Source organism: Lampetra planeri, chromosome 3 (genome assembly GCF_965212315.1).
Source record: "Lampetra planeri chromosome 3, kcLamPlan1.2.h2, whole genome shotgun sequence".
In the NCBI taxonomy this organism is placed as follows: Eukaryota; Metazoa; Chordata; class Hyperoartia; order Petromyzontiformes; family Petromyzontidae; genus Lampetra; species Lampetra planeri.
This window is the reverse complement of record NC_136109.1, coordinates 20,223,970-20,243,210: the sequence shown is the minus strand read 5'-3', so window position 1 is coordinate 20,243,210 and position 19,241 is coordinate 20,223,970. Positions and strand designations below refer to the sequence as shown.

The window sequence follows — 19,241 nt, the reverse complement described above, 5'->3', positions numbered from 1 at the left end:
GTAGTGAGTGACTTCCGAGACACGTGGAGTTGAAGGCTTCTTGTTTATTAAGAGCACACGGGGCGATACATTACGTAAAGCTGCTACACATAGGCGATCCTAACACATAGCCCATCTCCGGCATACGCTACGCTAGCTGTCCGACTAGCGCAGCAACGGCGACGGAGAGGGTCTTGCAGAAGATCAGCCACGTGGTCGGAGACGAAGAGATGACGATGAGCAGCGACGCACCCAGGACACGCAACAGCACCCGGACCTCTGGTTCGGCCCCCCTTATATGCGCCCCGGCGTGGCCAAGCCCTGCCTCTGGCCACGCACCCTGCCATAACCTTCGAGAAGGTTCCCGGAGCCTCTGGACTCACTCCACCTTTCACCTTTACCCCAGATACGCCCCCCTTATAATAAGGCATTACACAATACCCCCATAACCGCAATTACCCCTTCAGGCCAATAGGAGTCACCCTGTCATTACACTTACATTGTTATTTTGTTTTGGTGTGGTTTTCATATACGTCCTCTTGGGTTTCCAACCTCACCTGCACACCTTTTTAAAACTTGCTTGTTGTGCGAATAAACAATACAATACAATGCACGCACTCCGGAATTCGGTCACGTTTACGTGCATTCATTGATCGATTTAATGTGCGTATTGAACAAGGGGGTAATTTATAGATTTAATAATTGACAAAGGTGTCGAGTTTTGGGTTCTTTTTAGACGTCAAGACTTTAGCACTCTCCACCCTCCCACCTCTTTCATTACACTTTATTTAGTTTTTAAATTCTAATTGGATGTGATATGGCCAACATCTTTCCAACATACACATTTTATTGTAATAAGATATATAAGTATATGATGCATGCCACCTCAATTTAACTTCTTTTTTCGTGCGTGTGGTCATATTCTAATTTACGTTCTACACAAGTACCAGGAAGCTGACATATGGCACACGTATAATAGTCCCAAGAGTCTATGCTCACAATCGCAAAAATCCCGCAACATCATAGTTTTGATGTTGGTCCCGCAGAACAAGGTGGGTTGGGGTGGGTGGGTAAGTGGTGTCAACATTTATCGTTTGAAAGTCGTGGGGCAATGTTGTGAACTAATCTAGATGGCGCTCCAAAAGCGTGACGTCAAACTTCCCGAATACAAAACTCTTTGGTTCTTTCGGTAAAGTCACGTAGGTGAAAAAGAATTTTAAAAAATAATAAAATCAAAGAAATTTTTAAAATAAAAATAACTAAATTAAATAATTTTCATTTTTATTTTATTGTTATGTATTAAATTGTATTCTTTTATTTTATTGCTTTTTTATTATAATTTTTATTTTCACCTACGTGACTTTACCGAAAGAACCAAAGATCCTTGCAGTCACGAAAACTTCAAATCTAGAATTCCCGAATACCGCAAAAAAAAGACATGACGTCACGCTTTACGGATAAATTAATTCCCATGGAGGGTGAGAAGAGGGGGGTGTGGGGGGGGGCCAAACTCCTTTACGGCAGTGACTCTCGAACTTTACGTAAACGGGTGGTGGTGGTGGGGGGGGGAGAAGTACCGTAAAGCGCACAACCCCCCCTGGTCGCTAGGTAATACGATGACGTCATGTTTACTGCGGTCGCATTCTGTATGGAGGTGGTGGAGGAGAAGGAGGGGGGCGGGGTGAGCAACACAACGCCCGGGGCCCCTCCCCTCGCTTTACGGCAGTGACTGTCATTGCTCTACGGCACGTCGTAAAACAAACCTCGCTTAGCGCTGCTCCGGTCGCACATTCGGCGGCTCTCTCACTTGCCCGCCCGACTTGAAAGGCGATTTTTTTTCCGCGTTGTAACATCTCTCCGTGTAATTGACTCGCAACGTATTTCGTACAAGCGGAGAGGAAGAAAAGGAGGTCGGCGGCGGCGGGGGGGGGACGAGGGGAAGCGGCAAGACGGAGGAGCAGGCCGACGAGGAGGAGGCTGCGCGAGTTTTTTTTACCTTGAGAGTTAAAGGCGCGCGGGTCGTGGAGCTCCGCTTGTTTCCCTATCGCCAGGGCCCTTAAAGAAGACCGAGGGGCGGTCATGGCGGCGTTGGGCAGGGAGGTGATTCTCGCCGATTTTCAGGTAACAAAAAAACACAACAACAACAACAATACAACAATTTCATCATTTTCACCGCCACACTGTCGCCAAACCATGGTTGGTATCGTTGCGGCGACGATGGAGATGATGGAGATGCCGGAGATGCCATGTGTCAGAAGTGCCGTCTTGTCACGTAATGGGAAGTCTGGTGGGGCTCCCGGCATGGGAATGTGGAAGCCGTCGGCCTTGGGGTCCACACCCCCCGGCGTGGGTAGTGGAGAGACGGTCTAAATTGATGTGTTTGTGTCTGTGTGTGGTGATATAATAGCTGTCCTCGTCTTAGAGTGCCTGTGACCAAGCTGGAAGCTGCCTTTTGTGTATCGTACGTGTCCAAATGTGCGTCTGTGTCAGCGTGCACCTAACTTGGCACCAGCGCTGTGGTGATGTCATCGTCACTTAGCGGCGAATGGTGGTGGTTGTTGTTGTTGTCGAGTGTGTCTGTGTCCGTATACGATAGGTCGACTCGGCCTCAAATGAGTACCTGGTGCGATGTGTAAATATCGCCACTAGGGAGACAAAGGCGGCCGGGCGTTGTGCTGGCCACCCACCCCTTCGTGCGCTGTACCGGCCTTAATAGGTGTTCGCTAACAGTCTGTTTACAGGCTATACGGGGGGGGGGGGGGGGATCTTTGTATGCGATAACACACAAAGATGTGTTTCAGCACGTACACTCAAACGCCGTCGTGGCCCGTGAACCTCTGGCCTGGGCGTACTGTATGGACGAGTTCCCACAGCGGGTTGTTGTTGTTTACGCAGCAGAACGTTTCCATTTGTTTGAGTCTCATCAGCAAAAATGTGACCGGCGAAACGAATTCTATTGTCGGTTACAGTCCGGTTTGGGTGGGTTTTCTTTATTTAAAGGGTCAGAGTGTAGTCGAAATCTCGGTTCTGTGCCCTATGTAAATGGAAGAGCGAGGGCTTAGATGGGAGAAGGGATTATTCTTTGTTTCATGTTTAGGATTGTGTTCGAGGCAGTAAGGGGTTCCGCGGGACATAGAGTGAAACGAGATCATTAGAGTGAAGATACAGTATGTCTATTGTAACCACACCGGCTGTCATCCGTGCTGAAGACGACCTGCCCTCTTTCAATTCGAAGCCCCATACCATGGCCACCTCCTCCTGTTTATAATACAGTAACTGTGTGTGTATATATGACCCAGAGACAGCTGCGGAGAAGGAGTGACCTCCCAATGAGAAGAGACCGCCCATGCTGGTTGCGTAATGGCATTGGCAATAGCTCGCCACAAACAACATGGGACTCTACCAGTCGTGGGGTTATTTGACCATACTTCATGCTGTTCAGTGCGGATTGGCGTAGATTCAGAAGCATAGATGTGGTAGCACAGAAGTGTGCGATATAACAAGGAATTTTTCTGCTCTGCACTTTGTTGCCAAGATGTAATAGTGTCTCGAATCATAATTTAATATTGATTCTTAAGCGAATAAAATGTGGTGAGTGAAACGTATGCAAATGGAATTACAAAGTTATATATGGGCTAATGAAGCCCAAATATAACTTTGTCAGAAACGAGACGAAAACTATTCGATTTTTGAAGAGCGATACTGTCATCGAATCGCCTTGATGGAGGATGGTGATGGAACGTCATGCTCGTAGTATGTTGGGTTGTTTTCCTTTGTTTATATGAGCATATGTAGTGTGTGTGTATGTGTTTATTGTATGTGTACACTATTCATATATTTTTTAAGTTGCTGTGTTTCAGTAAACTTATGCAAATATAACTGAATCATTGTTTATAAAAAGTTTGTTTTGGTCTGAAGAAGGAAAGATCTTGACAATGGGACTGACTGATTTCTTCATGAACTATTGAGGTTTACAGATGCATATTCACTGGAGAAGATGGACTCACTGGGTTGGGTGATTGGTGACGTCTGTCTGCCTGGGGGATTGAATTCCTCTTGGAAAAGTCATGCTAAGTGGAATGTGGAAAGGCCACGTGAAGATGGCCAACAAAATTCATGCACAGGTGTTTTGTCCTAGGATAGGGAGGTGTAGAATGACAACAGTTTTTTTTTACTATAACGCCATCACCATTACCTGTTTTGAACTGTCTACCACTGCATGAAGGGTTCCCCAAGCAGTTGCCCATCCAACATGAACTCGTGATGCAACAATCCATACTCCACCATGTCATTGTAAAATGTGCCAAACGTGTAAACACATGTTGTGTACAAAGTCTTACTTCTGTCTGTTTGAGAGAATAGATTGGGGGAGTAGGACAACCAATCACATGGTAATTTTGAAGCGGCTATGCCCTGTGGACATAATATGTTCACTGAACATTTGATAAAGTTGGCTGAACAATTAATATCGACAAAATACAGCCTCCCTGACATGAACATATGTGATCCGCTGTTCAATTTTGCTGATTAATTCACTTGGAAAACAGATTTCAATCCTCAATATGAGTCTTGCTGCTTTGAACCAAATAGCATCCTGGCCTCAATGCAAGACTTGACCTCTGATAACTACTTGTCCAGTTGATGTTTTTACAGACGTACCCATGCAGGTTGATTGCGAATTTCTAGTCATGCATGTGTGTAGACAGACTGGCCTGCAAGTCATACATGTGGGGAATGGATTATTTGATGGCCTTATATGTGTCTACACATTTGGCAAAATAACTATTTTTACATTGACATGGAAGAATATGGAAGAGTACTTTACTGTACAGTACAATCCACAGTTGGTGTCCCATTCACTCATGCAGGATTACAAGAAACAATACCTGTGCATGACTTCTGTTCCCATCATAAGTGATTTTTCACATTATGTTCTACACACGATGGAAAATGGCATTATTAACATTCAAAGGTTGTTTCCATTACCCAGCGAGCTTGACATAACTTATAACCCAATGCCACGCATATTGTAAGTATATGTTATCTATCTGTAAACCTCAATACTTTATATTGGCCAGGTGGCCAAAATATGTTTTTATTTATCCTTCCTCTCTGTAACCCTGTTAGGGTTATTAATTAAACCATTATAGTAATGTATATGCTGTCATGTATGTGTGTTCACAGGCATGCACAGGCATAGAAAATATAGATGAGGCCATCACACTGTTGGAGCAGAACAACTGGGATCTATTGGTAAGATTTGACTTTTCAGTGTCAATGACATATATCCAGACTAAGGCTCCCTTATTGTTCAGCGATAACGCCCAATGACTCAGGCCTACACTAACTACACCTTACGACTCACTGTTAATCTATGAATCTCAAAGAGCCAGAATGACGTATTTATCCTTCGGTGTTAATGCCTGTGTGTGTTTGTGTGAAAGGCTGCCATTAATGGAGTGATTCCTCAAGAAAACGGCGTCTTACAGACGTAAGTATTTGTCGATTTTTATCATAATGATGGTGGAGACAATGGTGAAATGAGATAAATGTATGTTGCTATTGAATCTGTACTATTGCTGCTACCACTACTACTGCTGCCAACGATTATGATGATATTTCTTCAACAATGTCACCATTTAACTCTGCATACCTGCCACTTTCTCCCCACAGTGACCGAGCAGGAAGTGAAGAGAGCAGCCCCCTCCTCTTCCCCTTGGACCCCGTGCCCCCCACAACCCCAACCCTCAGCTCCCAGCCGGTCCCGTTTCCTGTGTCCGCGTCTGGGTCTGGGTCTGGGTCACCACCCCCGCTGCGGCCATCGGGATCCGGGCTCCCGAGATCCGCATCTGGGTCAGGGCTTTCCAAGGCAATGGCTTCTGGATTCCGGCCAATGCCAACAGAGAAGACGCCTCGATTTTTAAACTTTGTGGTGGAGCACCGCAACAGGAACGTGGAGTTGACCGTGGAGGACTGCTCCACCGTGGGTGAGTGCACACCAGTAGTTCATGGTGTCCAACACAGCCATTGTGTGTCTCCCAAGAGAGAAAAACATCCAGCTCTTGCACTCAGAACTTATTGCCAGCATATGAGTTATGCTAGCTTAGTGTCTTTATAAGCTAATACTAAGTTGCACTACGAATCTGTCAATTCTTCTCCTGGCCAACAGTGGTCCTAAAAGGACCTCCTCTAGGTCGACTGAGGCTGAAATGAGTACCTGGTGCAATGTGGTGTGTAAACATCAGGACTGGGGAGAAAAAGGCAGCCCAATATGTGGTGCTAGCCACACCACCCTCTCATATGCTGTATTGGCCTTAATAGGTGCTCACTAATAGCACTTGCTCCAACAGTCTGTTAAATGGAGATTTATGTCTTTGTTTGTGGGCAGTGACTCTCACGCTGCACTGTGAAATTAGTGATCTGAGTTCAGTCCCGGCGACATCAGTTGCTGTCTGAACCTGTCCTTGCCCACCACTAGGTTGACTCAGTCTTAAATTTGTGCAACTCCAGCACACACACAGTCAGGTGGGGTGGTGGTCACATCACCCCCTTGTCTCCTATGCTGGCCTGTATTGGTGCTTGGTGACAGCACAGACTAAATGGAGCATCTTTGTATATGTGTGTTTATATTCGTTTGTGAAATTTACTTTTTGAAAAGTGGATGTGTGTTATCTATACTACATCTACACTGAATTTGAAAACTCATTTCAGTGGTGCCTTTCATTTTGATGTTTGCCATTTCCATGAATGAGCCGTTTTGCCTGTGGGATTACACCTGAGTACTGAAGAATGCCCACACACCCGAAGGGTTGACACTCAAAGGTGCATCCAGGTCGGTTTATGAGCCCACTTGCTGTACTGCCATCTACAGGCCACCTCACTGCCCAGTGGGTTTGGAAGATTCACAAATCTGCGCAAACCGTGGCCTCCCTGGATTATAGGCATGTGTTAGCATGCCCTGGTGTGGTATGTAGTGAGTCATCGATGACGCTCATGGCACGTGTGCCATACTGTCTTGTTTTTAATTGACACAATACAAACAAGACAGTATAGATACAACAAATGGGACAGACGGGACAGACAAGAGAGTAATCGGGACAGAAAAGATGACAAAGGACAAACAAGAGAATACAACCGAGGCAGTACAGATGCGAGAGTACGAACGAGAGAGTATAAATGAGACCGTTTAGACGAGATAATGTAAAAGAGACAAACGAGACTAAACTTGTATTTATTAATGAAATTGCCTGAATCGTGACATTCAGTCAAACTAGCAGGATAAAGGGGGGGGGGACTTTTGAAGGGGAGTAATTGGTTACATGTCTAATGTGTAAGTTTGTGTGTGTAATGTTTATGTGTGTGTGTGCAGGAGATGTCAAGAAGTGTCTACAGAATGAACTGCAGGTCCCCACTGAGCAAATGCAGCTCTGCGGGTGGCAAGCAACTGACATCACGGACTTGGTGAGATTCACTTTCAAGTTGAACTCCCGGGTTATGGCCCATTGGTAGCACCGTAGGCTCCCACACCACACCCCACAGCTGAGCTGAGAGTGGATTAGTACCAGAAGTGCAATTTGGCTGAATGGAGCCAAATTATACCGTGGCTAACGGTCATGGTGCTGTACTATGTGCTAAATTAATCTCATAGTTAATTATAGTCTCGGATAATAGAAGTTTTAATTGTTGACAATGGGATAAAAACTCTTCTTCTCTGAAAATGTGATTACCCCTGACAGGGTGCCCAACTTTATTACAGATAAGGAGTTTCACTGTGTAGGTGTCAGTGTGCGTATGTGAGCACCATGTGTTTGTATGGATGTACTGTATATGTGTGTGTTTTTGCATTGTGTGTTTGTGTACCAGTGGTTCCCTCTACAATCCCAGTGACCTGGGTTTGATTCCCAGCCACAGATAACTTCAGTGGTATCTAAACTTGACGTAACTTTAAATGAGCATCCTGGTGTAGTGTGTAAACATTATTAAGGGAGAGAAAAAGGAGACTGGCGTGGTGCTGTCCCGCTCATTGTCAACATTAGTGACAGTTATATGAACTGGTCCTGGGCTTCCTCGAGATCGACTCGGCCTCAAATGAGTACCTGGTGTGTAGTGAACATCGCCACTGGTCTGCCAAAGCAGTCTGGTGTGGTGCTGGCCACCCACCTTACCTCATGTGCCGTGCTGGCCTTCATAGGTGTTCGCTTACAGCACTTGCCTCAAAAGTATGTTGAGGCTATATGGGGGTCTTTGTTTTTGTGCGTGTGCAGTCTGTTCTTCGCTCACTGCATCTTCCAAAAAACAATAGCCTCTTTCTGCTGACGGCAGACGCCGCCTCACCCCAGTCTGCATCCGGGTCAAGTTTTGGCAGGTACGGAAGCTCACCTGACATCACCGCCTTCATCATTGTCATCATAGTCGTTGTGGTCATCATCTAATCATCATCTTCAGCAACAGCAGCGATGACATTATTGTTATCTTCAGCAGCAATGTCATCTCCATCATCAACAGGATTGCCACCATTATCATCATTGCTACCACCACAGCCGGCGCCATTATTGTTTGCATTACGACTGCAGGTATTGTGGTCTATGCAAACATGACTCCTTGTAAAAAAAGGTGTCAGTTTTGTTGGCAGATAGAAGGGTAAAAAAACTATTATCATATTTTTCTACTGGCAAATGAGGTTCCAATGGTGCCATTATTATCATCATCACCTTCACCCTCTGTGTGCAGTGCCCTCACAGACCGGATCAATCAGACGTTCCTGCTCATCGTGCGACACCGCGAAGCTCAGCGAGAGTACAAACTCAACTTCCCCGGCGCTCGGACCATCAGAGATGTACGGCCCTGCCCCGAGCATGAACACTGACAGTAACCGATGCACTCACAGATATATTCCTAACTAGCAGCCTCCACGTCCTTTGGACATGACCGTCCCTCTGGCCGACCAGCCAGCCAGGCAGCGAGCAAAACTTTTAATAATATAGTATGATAGCGTACCCCGCGCGCAGGTGGAGTGTGGGGTGGGGAGCGGGGGACCGTGACGTCTTATGTGAGGCATGAACCCGGCTCGATGATGTGGGATATGGGTGACATCACGCAGATGTGCGTGGTGACGTCACCACCACACACACTTGCCCTGGTGGGACGGACAAAGACACATAGAGTCTGAAAATATACAAAAATATATCATAACTAAATATCAATTAAATAGTTAGCATCTACTTAAATTAGTACCTGGTGCGGTGTGTAAACATCAACACTGAGGAGACAAATGGTGGCCAGGCATGATGCTGGCCGCCCACCCCCTTGTGTGCCTTGGTGGGCCTTAATAGGTGCTTGCTAACAGCACTTGCCTCCAACAGTCTGTTAAAGGCTATGTGGTGGATCTTTGCCTTTTTTCTTGGTTATGTGCATTCAGGTCAAATACAATGTTGCCGACCTCACCAACATTCAAGTAAGACAGCAGCAGTGGGAGGGATGGCCTCTTTCTGCGAACAACGACGCGGTGAGAGTGACACACTGTTTCCATTGCTGCTAAGATGCTTGGTTCAAGCCCAGGGGCTGGCTGTTGTCTTTGCGTGTGCACATGAGTGGCATCATGTAAATGTGTGTATTTATATTTAGTTCTTATTTGTGTATCGAAATGTGTTTGTGTCTTTGTATTGTGTGTGTGCGTGCGCGCGTGTGTATGTACATTACATTAAAATGTACCAATGAAGGAGGCTCGTGAAGGACACTACTGGTCAGTTGGAAGCAGTCTCCCTCCAACAGCAACGGAGGGCAGAGGAGCGACGCTCACAATGAGCGGAGTGCTGAACGGCTAAAATGCAACAAGTTGGCAGAGTAGGGGGCACAGCTAGTGCATCTGCCAGTCATCTCAGTCAACCCATGGCACCTGGATCTGTCCCGTGACCTATCAGCGAGCCTTCGACACTTCACGTGGCCTCAAAGTGCACCTGGTCTGACACAGGCACCGTGGTGATGTCACCACCACTTAGTGGTGAATGGCTGGTGTTGTTGTAGTATGTACATGTTTGTTGTATATGTTTAAATACACCGTCGTTTGAATATAAAGTATGTGTGTATATATATTTATGCATGTGTGTATTTGTGTATGGTTATGAATACTGTCTGCAGGTAAAACACCTCTGCTGCTTCCCATGCACTGCTTTATTTAGCAATTATCTCCCATTGTCTATTTCCAAGCTCTTATAAGCTTACACAATTCAATAAATATGTGAACTCTTATCTGTTATAACTGGGAAAGTGCTGTTTTGGCCTTTGGACCTGTTCTCACCAACTGTGTTAAAAACAACTGTGTAAAAATCATATTTACGTGTGTGTACTATATACAATGTAACAAATCCTTTAACTCCTGCACATGAGCCAAATTCATCCTGTCAGAGACTGCAACAGCTTGGCGCAGCTTTCATCCAACAGTGAATAGAACATGGCTGATGATGGTAATGATGTATATGTGTGTCTATATTTATTTCTTGTGTGCAACTGCAGTTGACCTTAGCTGCCGCTGGCCTCTCGTATCCGTGTCATCGTCTCTCCGTGTCCAAAAAACCTTCGGCTCTGACTGCGGCAGAGTGTGCAACCGAGGTGAGAGAGAGGGAAGAGGGTTCATCATTGTTACGAGCTTCATTATCAGGCGCAGCATCATCATTGGCAGTAGGCGTTTCATCAACAGTAACCGCACAATTGTGTATGGTTTAGGAACGAAATAAAAGTGGATTTTCCATAGCCTCGGACAGGAGAAAGACTTCCTCTGCAAGGCCAGCCAGGGCCAGGGGAAGTAACTCTGGTTATGGCTGTTAGTCCTGTCAAAGGCTCTGGGAATCCACTCCGAGTCAACCCATCAGCACCAGACATGTGGTCTTACACATTCTATATATGTATGTTGAACTTCTTTTGCACTGTTCGTTGCCAACCGTGCTAATCAGAGGTGTGAGGAAAAGACAACAAATTAAACACAAAAAGGAGTTCTTAAGGATTACTCTGCGGTGTTTCTCCAAGTCATTTTGTGTATCATGAGTGTAAGACTCAAATGTTAACTTGTAAATAGATGCATTGTTGAATGCCCACCGAAGGCAATCCTTCAACTGACGATGATGCCAATGATAATAATGCTGATCATGATGATTATTATCCTGTTGATGATAATGTTGCAAATGATGATATTGCTCATACTGATGAAACTGCTCCCTTTGGTAATGGTGTTACTGTTGATGATGATGCTACTGATGATGATTATGTAATTAATCATGATGATGATAAAGCTGATATTTTTGCTGATGTTGCTGGTGACGACAACGATGATAATGATGGTAATGATGATGCAACTGATGATGTTGATCCTCGCAGGCGGTGGACGTGCACATGGTGAGCAGTGACGAGAGTGACGAGTTTGAGGAGGCGGCCGAGTCATTCGGAGTGGAGGACTCGGAGATGTTTATGTCTGAGTCTACCCAACGCAAGACGGCACCTATGAGTAAGGCTGCTCAGTCACTCACTCGCTTACACACCAGCACAATCAACTGCCCATTCACTAGTTTTCTCATCCACTTGCACACTCACTCAACCACCCACTAAATTGCTAACTCACCCACTCACGCATTTTTCCCACTCACGAGTTCACTCGCTCAACAACCCAATCAAATACCCCCTCACTAGATTAGTCTCCCACATTACCAATCACAAAACCACCCACTCAGTCACGTATTTATCCACTCAAGTTCACTTGCATAGTTAGCGAATCACCAGATGATTCACTCATCAGTTCGCTCACTCACTAACCCATTCACCTACCCACTCATTGGCTTACTCGCGAGCTAATTTACTCACTCATTCACATTCATTCATTCACTCACTTTACCATCACTCCTTTACAGTAATATATCACCCATACAGGTATCAGCGTGGTAAAAAGTGCTTGGCTTGAAGTTGTCGTTGTTGTCATCACTGTCATCATCACCAATGGATGGTGATGATGAGCGACACGGTGGTGAGATGTTAAATACCTCGTGTGTTCGATCCTGACGCTTGATGCCTGTATATTTGGAGTTTGCATGTTCTCCCCCATGGTCGTGTGGATTTTCCTCCGGGTCCTCCCCTCCACAATTAGAAACATGCGTTTTGAGTATTTGGATGCTATACATTTTCACATGAAAAGCCACTTCGTTGAGCTGTCATTTGTTGGCAAGTCATTTCTGAAAAAGAGCAATAAAACTCAGTGGGCCTTACCTGGTAAAATAAAAAAAGAGTTTTTTATAATTTCATTGTCCGTCATGTTCGTCAGAATAATCATCATCATTGGGGACCAAGAAAACATGTAGATTCCAGTGTGGGCTCAGGGCTGTCAATGGATTTAAGTCTGGCCCCTCACTCATTACAATAGAGGTTGACTGTGACTTGTCATGACTCCTGTGTTTTTCAACATTAATCATTGTCTCGTTTTAATGAAAGATTGTCATCACCATTCCGTTTTTTCCTCCGTTGTGTGCCAACCTTTCCACTCCAACCCCTAGTGCCACAGAACTCAGAAAATGAGGCCGAGGCGCTTATGCAGTTCACAACGGAATTCTCATCACGGTAGGAACACCCTGACATTTATTGGTGGTAGAGATAGTGAGGGTTGTGCTGAAGATGATGGTGGTGTTAGACATGCTGGTGTTTGTGAAGGTGGTGGTGGTAATGGTGGTGCTTGTGGAGATGATGGTGGTTGTTTAAATAATTGTGGTGGTGTATGGTAGTTGTGATGATAGTGATAATGAGGAGGACGAGGTTCTTGAATGGTAACTATCATCATAAGCAGCATTAGCCAACAGATATTGTGGTAATGGTGTGGATGCTGCTGCTGTTGATGATGATAATGATGAATGTTGATGATTTTGATGCCTCTGTGTCAGATATGGTGAGTGCCACCCCGTGTTTTTCATCGGGGGCCTTGAGGCAGCTTTACAAGAGGCGTTCTACAGCCGACCACAGGACGTGAGTCAATGTAGTGATCGTAAAAGATGCAACCTAACACACCAATGGCTAGTTCTGCAGCAGCTGCACACATCAGCTGTTTGTCTCAGGCTGCATGCCACAGGTTTGAGGCTTCGCTTATGAGAATAAAATACTTTCAGTTGATCTTAAAGGCACTTCGGTAACATTAATACATGCAGTGACATATTCAAAGGTGTGGCATAGTGATGTTGATAGTGTATATATGTATGCTTATATTTAAATGAACATGTATTTACATCAGCACTGGGCAATAGGTAATTGCTTAACAGCACTTGCCCCAACTGTTTTGTATGTGTGTGTATGTATGTATGTATATGGTTTGTGTATAACACACAGTTGGCACAGTAGGAAGCACAGGTGGTGTGTCTATCCGTCATCCCAAGTTAGTCAACCCATAACACCTGGGTCTGTGCCGTGACCTCCTGCCAGCAAGCCTCCGACGCTTGCTGTGGCCTCAAAGTCCACCTAGCCTAACACAAGGGCTGTGGGGACGTTGCCATCACTGGCGAATGGCAGCTGTTGTTGTTGTGTGTTAACAGCGCAAGCTCCTGGCCGTATACCTGCACCACGATGGCAGCGTCCTGACCAACGTGTTCTGCTCACGCCTCCTCTGTGCCGAGTCGGTGGTGACGTACCTGTCACAGAACTTCATCTCCTGGGCATGGGATGTCACCGCAGAGGCAAACAGGGCACGGTGAGAAACGGGGTGTGGGGAGGGGGGGTACAGAGGGGAGGGAGTCATGGAGAGGAGACACTGGGAAACAGCGGGAGACTTAGAGGGACATTGGGTGACAATGTGAGCTATGGGGAGAAGGGTTGATATTGTGGGAAGAGAATGGAGAGACACTGGTTGTTGTGGTTGTGCCCAGGTTTCTAAGCTCCTGCACCAGGCACTTTGGGAGTGGGGCATCTCAGACACTGCGCTCCTACAAACCCGACCAGTTCCCCCTGCTCCTCGCCATCATGGGCAAGCGAACCTCCAATGAGGTGCTCTCCGTCATCCCAGGTACAGCCTCACACTTGCAAGTGGCCCTTCGTGACATTTGAGCGAACCTAGACATGGTACAGTTCACTGACACATGCTCAACACATAAGTGTGCAGACACACGTGTACACACACATACACGCATATCCACATAAACACAGTCACACGGACAGACACACATTCACTGGGTATGTATGTATGTTGAACTTCTTTTCCACCGTACATAGATAACCATGCTAATTGGAGGTGCGGGGGAAGGACAACAAACTATACACAAAAAGCAGTTCTAAAGAAATGAGTTTTCAATATAGTTTTAAAAGTGCATAGCTCCAGCGGCTTCCTAATATTGGAAGGAAGAGTGTTCGAGACGGTCGCAGAAGCACATGTGAAAGTGCGTTATATACTGCACGTCTTTGTTCCATGGCTAGCCAAAGCTGCTGCTGCAATGATGGCCAGAGTTCACGTGATGCTTTATGCTCCTTGATGAGATCAGCAAGGTATTGTGGTTAATTTATGGCAAGCACTGTAAATATTAACGCTGGTGTATTAACCATAAAATAGGTGTCGTGTGCTTCATGGTGGACAGTAAAGATTATGTTACTTAATTTGAAGAAGAGCAGACTGTGTGTGTTCGGGGTCGTGATGTAAATTTTCCAAATTTTAAAAATCACTCGCAAATTGCTTCATTGGGAAATGGCTAAAATGGATGCACATTCCAGTCTTGAATTCAAAGCTTGGACCCATGAGGCCAAGGCCCTGGAAGCCTTTAGGTCAAGGCCAGCCAAGGGGAACACATGGATTAGAGAGTAAGTACAAGTTCGAGACATTATTTAACTGGTAAGAAAAGTAAGTGGGAATATCCGGTGGTCGAGACTAACAATGGAGTGGCAGCAAAAGAGGGAACAACCCCATGAGGACTTCGAGCACAGAGATTAAATGAGCTTTGGTTTGTAGGAGCTATATGAATTGTTGCAGGATCATGAGGTATGGCGATGGATTGGGGAGCCCTTCATCCAGCAGTGATTTGATCATGACTGGTGATGACATTTTGGATATTGCGTTAAAATTTAAAGTAGCAGGATTAAGAATCGGTCTCAATGTCTCATTCGTTACAATTATTTCTTGATTTCAGTGGGGTCTGTTCAAGGCAGCAACCCAGAAAATATATTCGTATCTGACATGCCACATCCAGTAATACCTCTTGCTTATGGCTGTGGCTACTAGTCACGTGTCACCTTAAGTCTACCAGTGACCAAAAAAATATTTCGTGAGAAATTAATACCTGGCTACGATCACAATAATTAGCGGCTCTCCGCACATGCACAGTTAACACAAGGTGTATGTGTACTGATACAGGAAACACAACACTGGATGAGATGATGATGAGGTTGATGCACGCGGTTGACATCTTCACTGAGCAACAGAGGCAGGACATCAAGGACGAGGTGAGGACATCATCACTGTTACAACAATCGCTATCATCATACCTGTGTCAGCACCAACACCATCACGACCAATACCACCCCCACCATCTCCACCGCCGCTACCACCCCGTGTGTCTGTGTCGCTAGGAGGAGCGTGAAGCTCGTGAGACTGTGAAGCGGGAGCAAGATGAAGCATACCGCCTCTCACTGGAAGCCGACCGCGCCAAAGTAAGAAACACTTCCCCCCATACACTCCAAGCACTGTAACCATAATTCTCGTGTGTTTTAAACCCGACACATTTTGCATTTCTCTTGCAGCTTCTGGACTTTTTACATGCTCCCCATTTTGTTTTTATAATACTTCCCTTGTGCTTGCTCGTATTTTCACTATGCTTCTCTCATGCTTAATGTGCTTCATTCTCTTATGCTTTCCAAAGGAGTTTGTGCTTCCTCTTGTGTTGGTGATAATGGCAGTGATAATGATGCTGATCGTGATGTGATTATGCTAGTAATGATAATGACGATGCATCTACTGCTTGATAATGATAGCAATAATAATGCTAACGAAGCTGCTGCCCATGAAGATGGTGGTGGTGGCAATTATACTGATGCTGATGTTTCCATCACAGCGCGATGCTCAGGAGAAGGAAATTGCTGAGCAGGCAAAGAGGGAACAACTCAAACAAGAAAAGCAGCAGGAAAAAGAGGTGAACGCCGACTCTGAACTCCTGAACCTCCCACTTTTGACCATAACCTGCCCAACCTCAATGTTTCTGCACCATGTTCTTTGACCACACTCCTGTTCTTTCACCCCTCACCTTGACCTATCTACTAATGACCCTTGAGCCGTACCCCCTGACGGTGATTACCATTGCTGATGGTGGTGCTAATGCTGATGCTTCTGCTAATGATACTTTTGAAGTAGCTGTCTATGAACATGGTGATGATGCTGCTGCAGCTGCTGATAATGGTAATGCCACTTGCTGTTGATAACGAAGATGCGCTGCCTTCTGCAGCTGACATTGTTAATGAATTATTACATTTCTGTTGCTGTTACCAACGACATCGGAAAAGGTGACCATGACAACAGAAGCTGCAACATCACTGGCAATGAAGATGACACTGATGTCCGTATCATCATCATCGTTCCCCAGGCACTCATGGCTTCTCTTGCCGAGTCTCTCCCCCCGGAGCCAGCGGCGGAGGGTGCTGAGGCTCCCATTACGCGCCTGCGTGTGAGGACGCCACAGGGAGAATTTCTCGAGCGAAGATTCCTCGTGTCCCAGCCACTCCGCGCACTCATCACCTTCGTGGCATCGCGAGGATTTGCGCAGAGAGACTTCAAGCTGCTCACGACGTTTCCACGGAGAGATGTGCGTCTTTCCCCGTGTCTTCTTCAGTGTTTCCTCCTCCATGTATCCACCTGTGTGTTTCTCCATCTTTCCATATGTCTCCCTTCCTCTAACTCACCACTTAGCTCCCTCTTCCACCTCGCGTTTCCCTCCCCATATTTCACTTCCCATGCCTCCCTGTGTATCCACCTCATTTTCCTCTGTGCCTCACTTCTGCCACCTCACCCCGTATTGCCTTCTCATGTTTTTCAATGTGTCCCTTCTCTCTTCCCACACCTTATCTACCTCATTCCAAGTCTCTCCATTCCCCCCCCAAGCCCTTATCTCCCTCTTCCATGCATGTCCCTCCATGTCTCTCGCAGTCACTGTTTGTATATAATCCATCACTTACTCCCCTGCCTCACTGATCCATTCACCCCACCCCCTGCTTATGCATTCAATCACTTGCTCACTTGCATACCCATGCACCTGCACCCACACTTAACCGCCCACTCAAATCCAACTACTCAACCACACATGTAACCACCCTACCTATGCACTCGCCTGCTCACTCAATGGCATGGTCATTCACTCACACATTTATTTACTTACCAAGTCACTCGGACACACACTCACCCATTGACCCTCTGTCTTCTCTTCACAGCTCTCTGTTCTTGACCCAGACAAGTCGTTTGAAGAACTGAAGCTTTTTCCACAGGAAACTCTATTTCTCGAGGCGAGGAATTAAATTGGCGATTGCGGTAGTGATGGTGGTGGTGGCGCTGATGGTGGTGAAGGCGGCGAAGATAGTGATGGCAGAGATGCCAGGAGCCATTTCAACATCATCATCATCATCTCGTCCCCTCGTTTCCTGCTGACTACTCCCATTCATAAACAAAAACCAAGTCTTTGGAACGGAACTGCTTTGTGTGTGGCTAGATGACAGTTTACCAGGGTTGATGGAAAAGTCCACTGCCTAACATAGCATGAGTGGTGCTACAATATAGGGTGAATCATCAATTAAAAGTACATAAAAAACATTTTAAAAATTTGAAAGCAATAGATTAACCTTATCTTTTCCTGACAAGTGTTAGAAATAATTTTCTTAAAAAATGAAGAGAAATCAAGAACACACAAATATTGAGAAAATTTGATACATCTATGTAAACGTCAGAGAAAAATTAGACAAGTGTGGAAAAACCCGATACAATATTTGACTCCCCCGTTTCTTCCACATTTTCCCTACAGGTAAAAAGAATCGCTTGCAGAGAAAATGACTTTCTTGTGGCAATGAAGTGACGTGTGCTATGTACGAGTGGTTTAGGAGCAGGGGAAAAAAGTTCTTCCAGGTGGGGTTTAACGTTTGGACACTGGATGAAATGCGTTGCAATTCAGTGGAACCATATCGTGAAATGACAGCTTCAAGGTCACTCATTGCTTTCTGTATCAGGCCACAGACTTTTCCATTGCTGCTCGTAAAACAACTAAAACACAATTATTAATATTGCAAAAGAGTTTCCAAAAATTATATTAAACAAATAACTTAAAAACAAGCAGATATTAAAGAAAATGTTAGTACATCGCACTTGTAAAGAACCACAGACTCGGAAAAGCCTCAGAAGCTGTTCCTCTCAGAGGTTTGTGATAGGAGGTGGCGGTGGCTAATTCAGATTTCTACTGGAGAGTCCATACACAACTTGTGTTTAGAGATTATTATTAACGTCCCATTTCACGAACTCAAAATTCCTATTGCATTTTTCTTTTCAGTTTTGGATGATTTTTCCCCCTCCCCCCGCATATGCAGAGGAGAAGGGAGCGTGTGAAACGTTAAAACAAAATAAAGTGCAAAAGGAACTTTTCATCATTTTTCACAGTAGTATTATTGACACTACAAAGTCCAGAGCTTGTCAGCCAATGCCACCACACTTCACCATCACTCCTGTGAAATCCCACGGCTGTTGCACCGTTGACAAGCGCTTGAAGGATCACTCTTATAGTCCCACCACCATCTCACTTGAGTGTCTTTCCATTTTTATGGTCGACATCATTCAATAACCATCTTTAGATCATTCCCTTGTTACATTCTAATCACCACCACTTTAGCTTTAGGTCATTCCATTGGTCGTCACCCTCTGGCTGCCACTGTAATGCCTGTCTCGGTAACCTGACCTTCACACTACACACCTCTCCACTCTTTACAACCTCTTCCAGATTGCACCGAGAAACCAACTTTCTTGCCACGTTCTATTCCCACCTTAAAAGTTACCCTATCCTGCCATGAAATTTGTATTATCGTCCATGTGCACTTACGCTCACTGGCGGAGCTAGTGGGGGATGGGGTGGCACGTGCCCCCCAATGATCCGATCGAAATCCCTAATTTAGATCGGATCATTGGGGTTTATTTGTAATAAATCGGCAATTTGCGACCCCCACTGTCACTGTAGCATATTATGACGTGCCAGAAACTCTGAGATGATAGGACATAAGTCTGAGTCCATAATTGG

At 45.5% G+C, this 19,241-nt stretch overlaps 1 protein-coding gene across 2 annotated transcripts; it reads left to right on the top strand.

Moving 5' to 3' along the window:
• The first annotated feature begins 1,734 nt into the window (after positions 1 to 1,734).
• FAF1 (Fas associated factor 1) lies at positions 1,735 to 18,595 on the top strand. 2 transcript variants are annotated; one of them, XM_078623277.1, is made up of 19 exons: positions 1,735 to 2,100; positions 5,164 to 5,232; positions 5,424 to 5,470; positions 5,653 to 5,966; positions 7,349 to 7,440; positions 8,244 to 8,344; positions 8,710 to 8,815; positions 9,398 to 9,484; positions 10,492 to 10,587; positions 11,350 to 11,476; positions 12,513 to 12,576; positions 12,894 to 12,975; positions 13,536 to 13,690; positions 13,866 to 14,002; positions 15,338 to 15,426; positions 15,553 to 15,633; positions 16,035 to 16,112; positions 16,560 to 16,778; positions 17,401 to 18,595. In XM_078623277.1, exons 1-19 carry the CDS (start codon positions 2,059 to 2,061, stop codon positions 17,482 to 17,484), a joined length of 2,070 nt encoding a protein of 689 aa, XP_078479403.1. In that variant the 5' UTR covers positions 1,735 to 2,058; the 3' UTR covers positions 17,485 to 18,595. The 2 variants fall into 2 exon arrangements, with proteins under 2 accessions (XP_078479403.1, XP_078479410.1); XM_078623284.1 differs by lacking the exon at positions 1,735 to 2,100 and adding an exon at positions 3,671 to 3,732.
• Positions 18,596 to 19,241: the final 646 nt, after the last annotated feature.

Bases quoted from the DNA above. Each gene is read 5' to 3' on its own strand.
- FAF1 (XM_078623277.1), top strand. From the start codon at position 2,059: ATGGCGGCGTTGGGCAGGGAGGTGATTCTCGCCGATTTTCAG. The intron at 5,967-7,348 runs GTGAGTGCACAC...GTGTGTGTGCAG, and splicing joins GGAGGACTGCTCCACCGTGG to GAGATGTCAAGAAGTGTCTA. The intron at 14,003-15,337 runs GTACAGCCTCAC...GTACTGATACAG, and splicing joins GGTGCTCTCCGTCATCCCAG to GAAACACAACACTGGATGAG.